A 9277-nucleotide genomic window follows, 5' to 3' on the forward strand; every position below is an offset into this window, starting at 1 on the left:
AGTAGCTGTCCACACCATTTCTGTACTACAAATGTGGATAATCTCCTCCCATACAATTTTGTAGAACAACATTTTCCTAAATGTCTGTTTTAAAACTGTGTAGGTAAAATGTTGAAGGTTAATCAGAACACACATTTTTCTTGTCAGAACTGAAAGAAAATATATATATATATTTCTCTTTCAGCTGTACAGACACAGTTCATGGACATAAAGGTGCACTAAGTAATTTTTGTTCATGTTTCACTGGATAATTCAACAGTAGTCTTGGAAATGTACACTGACACTTATTGGTATGACTGCGACATCAAGCATATCACAAGTTTTCAGATACATGTCATAGAATTACCCTTAAAAAAATAACTTTACCACATGATTAATTCAAGAACCAAAACTGTCTGACTTTAAGGGGTTACCAAGATAAAGAAAAGCATACTACTGTACTACTATATACAGTATTGCAGAAATTGTAAGAATAGTAAGGCAGTATGCTTTTCCGAACATAGCTGAAGTGAGTAGTCTTCGGCTGATGATCTCAACATGGCTTAAACCATAACCCTTACGTTGAATAAAACAGCCTTTGCAAGGCCACTGATATGACTGGAGTCATCATTTTATGTGCGTGCAGATATTTTAAACATAAATGTAAAAATAACCATTAATTTTTTAGGAGCAAAACTTTTAAGTTGGAGCAAAGTACTCTGTGCATCTTTAATGCACTTTGTGACATCTAGCGTGACATCAACAGGATGTATAGGGTTCTGATTGTGAAACTCCAGAACATTGCATAGATTCATGACAGTTCATGACATTTAGCATGCCAGTTAACATAAACCCTATCTAACTGAAAGACATTTATGAATGTAAACACTGTACTCATTAAAAATAAGCATATCCACAGAAAATGCAACATTAATATACAGTTCTAACACATCAGTGGACCACATCGCTACCATCATGGCAAAGATTGCACAAATGTTTTAATAAGAACAATTTAGCACTAGATTGCAGGTCAAGAGTTTAATGTGGGCAGTTGAGCTACCTGCAGAATGAAACTTTCCCAGAAGGGTGCAGTGTTATCAAATCTGTCCAAGCTGTCACATTCACTTTCATATCCTGAACAAGGACATCCACAAATAACGCAAATGCATATTGTCACTAGTAGTGCGTTGTCTCTACAAGACCAGCATTGTATTAATCCCTAAGGTCTTTTAAATATTTAGAGATACACTGACAATACTTGTTTTATATTAACAATGTAAATGCTTGGAGATTTACAATACATCCCCTCAATAAGCTAGTTTTAAAACCGAAATATTGTTTTATCGCAATGCATTTTCCCCATGGAAAGTAAAAGCTTAGCAGTGTCTGAAATCTTTAAAGCGATTTGCAATGCAGACAACATAAGTTGCTTTAACATCAAACAAGACCACAAAGAAGTTCACAAGAAGAACATAGTTGAGTCAATATCACTATAAAGTGCCTTTGGTGTCCTCATCAGAATTTCTCAGTCATCATGATCATAATGCAAAATAATGAAATTCTGAGGTTTTATTATAAATGGCCAAACACTTACACACATACAAGTACAATGATAAGTCTCTTGAAATGTGTTTTTCTGATTTTATACCATTTTCTTTGATTGGATGTATGTGATTTTGGCATGTCCCACACGCTACTCAGCTAAATTCAGTGAGTGTAAAAAGTGGTTAAATGACATAAAATTAAAATACTTTTTGAATGTTCTTATTGTCCTCATCAAATTATTTAATAAAACAAGTCATTTTGATTATTTATATTTTATTTTCATAATAATATTAAGCATTTTGCATGTGTCCCTGAAATTGCTGTCCACCCTGTCATTATTGGGTAAACGCCCTTTAAGAAACCAACTGATGTACACAGTGACATCCCTCCCCATTTGGTCTTTCTTCAGTGGAGGTTAAAACATCTGATGCACACACAGTAAATATCTACACTTATATTTCCTAATTTTCATCATATTGTGTTTGTAGTTGCGTGTTGTCAAGCTTAATATGTCCACCCTGTCATTGTGAAATATTAATTAATATAAAAACATTTCAGAAATTCAAAATATATATTTTAAACAGTGCACAGTCAGCTTCAGTCAGCGAATCACTTTGCTAACTGCTACACACCATGTGCTCATTAAATGCTAACTTTAGCCGAAAATGTCCACCCTGTCATTGTCCACCCTGTCACCAAGCCTTCCAATGACAGGGTGGACATGGTTCATGACAGGGAGGACATTTACAGTTTTTGCCACATTTTTATTTTTATTTCACATATCAGAACAGTTATAACACGTTATAACACATATTATAACAGTAGATTATATACATGTTCCAGTCCATAATCCAACGTACTCCATAAGGGGCTTTTGCACCGCATAGCTCTAGCAGGGTGGTAGGGGTAGGGTTAGGGTTAGGTTAGGGTTAGAACTAATTTCCCCCTGGACCATATTTCTGGTTGCATTTGCACTGGCAGTAGGAATTAAGGGTTTCTGTCATCTTGTTGTCCACCCTGTCATCTTGTTGTCCACCCTGTCATGTTCAACTTTTATGAAAATAAACAAATTATTTTAACTAATGAAGTTAACAAAACCTTGTGTGTAATTTCTTAATAAACAAATGAGGCCCAGTTAGTATTGTGTTAAAGTTTGACTAAATATCTTTGTTGTTAGATTTTATTTAGAAAAGAATGTGCAACTATCGCATATTTTATTGGGCAAAACATATTTAGGCAGTAACTTCATTATTATCAAAAGACTTTTACCATTAACTAAAATGTTTTGTTGGGAAAGGGACACATTATCTTTCTGCAGATCTGCATTTTATAATCACTATGCAATGAAAATGTATTTATTCTACTTTGAATTTGTCCATGACAGGGTGGACATATTTTATGGTTTGGTTGTATATTATCAGCTTGCAGTTAATTTATAAAAAGTGCTGGAGCTTGACCAATATGCATTTCTAACAGCCTAAGGTCTCCTTAATACAAAACATATAAAGTTAAATGGAAAATCTCAGATTTTTTTTGTGGAAATTGTGAAGTCTCAAAGGCACTTTATGGTGATTTTGACCCAGTTCACAGTTTCGACAGCATAAACAGGCTGCAGAATTACAGAAAGCCACTTGCACTAAATTAATAGTTCACAAACACTGACAAGAATTGAAACTCTTCACCACACTAAGATGTTGATATGTATGGAACATTAGATTAAATGCCTAGTTCAGAAATTTGAGTTAGTGGGGAACAGGAAAATGACTGTGCATTAGCTGTGCCTATCATTGCTTGTAGATTGGAAACTGGATACATCCTAATTTATTTATCTTTCTAGATAAATTTTTTTTTTGGGGGGGGGGCATAATAGATGTTAACTCCCCTATATTCCATTACATATTACACTTTTAACTTGTATTACAGATTTATTTTTAATGGAAATGTTGTCATCATTCACCATCATGTTGTTCCAAACCCATATGTCTTTCTTTCATCCTTGCAACACAAAGTAGATATTGCTGTAATATTGAGTCTTTATTTACTTTCAGAAAATGTTTTTTGTTTCTCCATATTTAGAAAGTGAATGGTGACTGAGACTGTAAGTCCCTAACATTCTGTCTAACATATTTTCTGTTCCACATAATGCAAAGTGTCACACTGGTTTGGAACAAAATGAGGGTAGGGAAATGATGACATAATATTAAATTATGGCTGAGCTATCACTTTAAAGGTGTCGTTTATCCAAAAATTTAAATTCTCTCATCATTTACTCACCCTCATGCATCCCAGATGTGTATGACTTCCTTTGTTCTGCAGAACACAAATTCAGATTTTTAAGATAATATTTTAGCTCTGTAGACCAACATTTTAATGCTCCAAAAATCACATAAAGGCAGTATAAAAGTAATCCATACGACTCCAGTAGTTAAATCAATGTCTTCTGAAGTGATATTATATGTGTGGGTGAGAAACAGATCAATATTTGTAATTTTTTGCTAGACAGCAGGGGTGATATGCAGAGAAGAATGTGAATCACCAAAAACACAAGAAGAACGTGAAGGTGATCTGTTTCTCTGTTTCTCATCCACACCTATCACATCGCTTCTGAAGATACTGGTTTAACCACTAGAGTCTTATGGATTCCTTTTATGCTGATTTATGTGATTTTGTTTAGCTTTAAATTGTTGCCACCCATTCATTGTATTGTATAAACCTACAGAGCTGAGAAATTCTTCTAAAAATCTTTATTTGAGTTCAGCAGATGAAAGAAAGTCATAGGGTGGCATGAGGGTGAGTAAATAATGAGAATTAAAGTTTTTGGGTGAACTATCCCTTTAAGGGCTCTTGTCAGATCTGGATGAATATGTCAATAAGAAGAGAGGTTTGGAAACATTTCTAGTAAATATTATGGTGAAAACATAAAAATGTCCCACAAGGACATTATATATAAAATGCTGAAATAAAAACCAAAGCAAGATCATGGTTTATTAAGGCCATCTTTCACTATTTCATAGCTTTTAACATCCTGCGCAGATTCTTTTTTCAGTGTAGTTACAGTATTCTGGGTCAAAAGAATTTAGATCATTTAAATCATCTAAATGCAGAGTACACAGCCTAGTGCATAGGGCACCAACCCTGGTCGTAGAACACTCACTGTGTCTGAAACCACCCCATATCCACTATATAGTGCACTTTTTCGAGTGTCCGCCATTTTGTAGGTGTGTAGGACTGAATTCTGAGTGAGCCACTCCTTCCCTACTTTTGTTCACTCATTCTTACCCACAATGCACTCTAATTTTGTGTGTACATTTGACACGTTGAAATGTTTGATGCTGCAGCACTGATGACTTGAGAGACAGTCTGTGACAGCAGCACGTGCCTCTGTGTGAACTTCCGCACTCGTAAAATTCCTGTTCAATAATCTCTCAATAAATTACGCATTAATTAAAATTAAACAAAGTAATGTAACGACAGGAACGCCGCCCATTTTAAAGAAGTAAAAGTACAAAATTGCATTAGAAATGTACTTGAGTGAGTGTAAGAAGTACCCACTTTTAAACCTACTCTAAAAGCATTTATTTTTTTCCAAAACGCAACTCAAGAAAATGGAACGGAGTAAATGTAGCGTGTTACTACCCACCTCTGAGGAGAATGTTAAGAGGAAGGGTAAATACAGAGAATCTGGCAGCATTCAGGCCTGTGCCTGTAGAGAGACCCGAAATGACATGAGAAGTATCATAGCAGACCACCAAAGGAGTTCTGTGCTATAACCAAGAGACATAGATCTTTGTTTATTATGTAAAAATACTGCATAAACGGTATCAGTTTATATTTAGTGACTTCCATTTAAGGATGCTCACATCAGATCACATGACTGAAAGACAGAACAATCTGCAATTTCCTTCAGGAAGCGTATTTGACCATTAAGGTTTATCCCCCTCTTTCACTGTGACAAGAGTGTTTCTTGCATGCTGGGTCATTTTTTACCCAGCCCTTTTCTTCAGATTGTCAACTCTTGCCAACACAAAACAGAACATGACAGAGCTGTGGCAAGTGTAAAATAAAATGTTTGTGTAAAGACCTGTTTTTATTGCATTGCTGTGCAGTGATTATATTCAAAACAAAGGAACTGTAAATGAAATGACCTGAAATGACCTTTACAAGAGGGAAACTAAAACTTCTTGTGAAGCGTTGCATGTTTGGGCTGTCACGATTATGAAATTTAGCTGACAATTAATTGTCAAACAAATAATTGCAATTATGACGATTAATTCTCTGTTTAGGGCTATGATGATTAATTGTCTCTTTAAGGGCTTTTACGATGTATTGTCATATAAATTGTCATATTTCATATTTAACTTTAAAGATATAAATCAAATAAAAATATGTATATATGATTTCCTTTTAAGGCTTTAAAAACTTATGAATGACATGAAAAATAATGTTTTAAATATCAAAATATTTCTAAATACTTAAAATATGTCTCTCGTTATGGTCAACTTTGGTTTTGGTCAGTTTTACATTAACACTGTTGTTTTGGAACTCCTGTATTTTATTCCTCCAGTATTGGGGGACTTGCTTGTTTTGATTATTGGGGCCTAAGACTGAATGACATGGTTTAATATGCAAGTAGCAGTTCAAATAAGTGCTTCAAAAGGCAATACCTATTTTAGTCTTTTAGTCTAATAGAAGTGGTATTGAAGAAGATCATGACAATTTCTCAGTTTTTAGAAATTGTAGATAATCTCAAATTGTGCAATTGGGTGAGGATTGATAGCTAAGAGAGATACTTCTGTTAAGAGAGAGGCTGGTTCTCTTTTTTAGCATCTGCTTTTTAAGTGAACTAACAGTGTCATGGCATAATAAACAGATAAAGTATGTGAAGGTTGGAGAGAAAACATTACAAAATGAGGTAGAACATACCTGTTTTCCCACCATGAAACATCCCTAGCATGCTCTCACCCTTGCCTAATTACCAGAGGAGGCATAACCTTTCTTAATGTGACATACTAAGAAGTAGAACGAGTCAGGACTTGCAAGGAGAATTATAACACACTCATTAGGCTTTTACTGCAGTTCCCATTAGAGTCAGTTTTATCTGCAGTCACATATCCCTCTTTAACTGAGTTGTCCCCAGCTGGGTCACTGTCATCTGAACTGCCTTTGCTTCTCCCTTTGTGTTCACTTTGCCAGCTATACCCACTATATACATATCCATTAGCTGGCCTCACATTAGGGTAGCGTGGCCTATTAAGGCATAGGATCTCCTTGAAAGCATACCTGAACTCTGGACTTCTGCAGTATATCAATGGATTGAAGGCTGAGTTAGCGTAGCCTATCCAGTTTAAGATTCTGTATGGCAAGTTGTCCTTATAGTTGACCCTCACCACATTTAGTACAAAGAAAGGCAGCCAACACAATGTGAAGATGCCCATGATGATGCCCAAAGTCTTCAAAGCCTTATGTTCTTTCAAGCAGAACTTAGGCTTCTTGATGTTCCTCACCTCACAGTGGCTGTCTACAACCCCTCCGCTGCTTGACACCTCCTGCTTTTTTCTGTTGTTGTTCTGAGCATGGAATCGGCCCTCACTTTTGTCGATCTTCTTCAGCTGCTTTCTTGCCTCCTGAAACACGCGGCTGTAGACGAAAACCATGACGATCAGTGGGATGTAGAAGGAAATTATGGAGGAAGTGATGGCATAGGCAGCATTGGTGTGGAATTCACAGCAGTGAACGTCCTCCTTGCACTTTATCGCTTCATAATCTTCAGAAATCCACCACTCCATATGGATTGGTAGGAAAGAAATGAGCCCAGCGATGACCCACACTAGTAGCACCACATTGCGTGCTCTGCATTTGGTCAGCATGGACTGGTAGCGAAAGGGTGAGGTGATAGCGAGGTAGCGATCCAGAGCGATGACACAGAGCGTCTCGATACTGGCTGTGACGCACAGAACATCTGTGGCTGTCCAGAACTCACACCAGAAGTTGCCAAAGTGCCACTTGTCCAGGATTATGTAAAATGCACCGAAGGGAACTACCACCAATCCCATGACTAGGTCAGCACATGCAAGTGATGTAATGAAGCAGTTAGTGATGTTCTGGAGTCTTTGGAAGCGGGAGATGGCTGTAATCACCAGCACATTGCCGAAGACGATGGCCAGGACTAGTATGGACATGACCATGCCCAGCAGCACCATCCGTACTTCACTGCCGGCAGAGGAGCTGGGCGCAGAGATGTTTAAACCCTCTGAGATGTTTAGAGATTCAGGAGGCTGTGTGGTTCCCATGATCTGACAGAAGAGATGAGGAAAGAAAAATAGAAATATGCTTATTTTTTATAAAATATGCTAAATTAGTGCACAATTAGTGCAAAAGCAAACATAAACTGTAAAAAGTGTATTTCTACTTGATCTAATCCTTACACTGACATAAAATTTACCTAAAAAATGTTCTTTATGTGGTAAAATCTAAATGAACTGGTTTTATTCAAGGCAAAAATATTATTTAACATTAATGAATCAACCTTAATACATTAGGTTACACTAATAAAATACATTTTGAGGATTCGATCAGGTAGAAAAAGCTCTTTAAGTTTGCAGGCATTACATTTTTTTTAGCAAACTCAGATGTTGTTTCAGTCATGTTAAATAATATTTTAGAAAACAATGGTAACATGCAAATTGATCTATTTAATCTTGATCTTACTCATAACCCCATTTACCACGAAGGTGCTATTTCTAAATGATCACTTGTTTTCATTGGTGAAATCTAATGTTCTTAGGTTGATTCATTCATATTAAATAATATATTTGACTTAAATATTATCAGTTAAATTGAAAGTTACCACACAAAACACATTTTAGGTTATTTGACAAAACATTTGACATATATTAAGAACACAGAACATGGCAAGCAAAGTAAGCAAACACTGCGTTAGTGTGCACATGCATTTAGTATTTAAAAATATCTTAAATGTTTTTTACAAACCTCCAAAAGACTTCCACCTTCACTCCTCCTCACATTCAGTCAAATTACTTTTTGTTTTTAGGTCTGTAGGGTTGTTACAATTAAGGGGATCCCCACTTCATTATGTTTGTCTTTTGCAAGCTCTGTCTATCTCTCTTGTGCTTTTTCTTCCTCTCTGTCACAACAGCACTTTTCTCAATCTCTCACCTACAGTCACTCTGCTAAACTGTGTTACGCTGAATGTGGCTCCCAGGCTATTTGTCAGAGCCCTTATAACATTCTGTGATGACATCACAACTCACTTCCAGCCAATGAGCTCTCTAGACAGGAGAGTGAGGTGAAGGCTGCACTGCATTTATGCTGACTGCTATACATGACTAATTAACAATGACAGATTATTATAAAAAATATTCTAGGCAACACAATATGATGCATTATGGAACGTTTAACCCAATCTACACTTGAACATCATGCAAGCTTTGCCAGCAAATGCAACTTTCAAAGATTCATTCCTATTTTTTAATCTATGTAGAGGCTAATCTTGGGCACAGAATCCCAGGGTATGCTCTGCTATATAGCTGAAGCCATGTATGTCCATGAGATTCAGAGAAGAAATTCTTTGCATGTCTTTACTTTTGGGAAACAATACCCTTATCATGTTCAGAGCTATTGGCTTTGCTGTTTCCTGTGGGTCAGACCAGCTAATCAGGTCTGGATAGCCCTTATACTCTACAGAGAGAGTAAACAATCTAAGCGAGGATTACTGACATTTAATATATGGACC

General features: G+C 36.3%; 1 protein-coding gene across 1 annotated transcript; it reads right to left on the reverse strand.

Moving 5' to 3' along the window:
* Positions 1 to 6569: 6569 nt before the first annotated feature.
* Positions 6570 to 8660, reverse strand: adrb2a (adrenoceptor beta 2, surface a). Its single transcript, XM_052154597.1, has 2 exons — positions 8515 to 8660; positions 6570 to 7817 (listed from the first exon to the last, which is right to left on the reverse strand). Exon 2 carries the CDS (start codon positions 7812 to 7814, stop codon positions 6570 to 6572), a length of 1245 nt encoding a protein of 414 aa, XP_052010557.1. The 5' UTR covers positions 7815 to 7817; positions 8515 to 8660.
* Positions 8661 to 9277: the final 617 nt, after the last annotated feature.

Source organism: Xyrauchen texanus, chromosome 23, assembly GCF_025860055.1.
Source record: "Xyrauchen texanus isolate HMW12.3.18 chromosome 23, RBS_HiC_50CHRs, whole genome shotgun sequence".
Classification (NCBI taxonomy): domain Eukaryota; kingdom Metazoa; phylum Chordata; class Actinopteri; order Cypriniformes; family Catostomidae; genus Xyrauchen; species Xyrauchen texanus.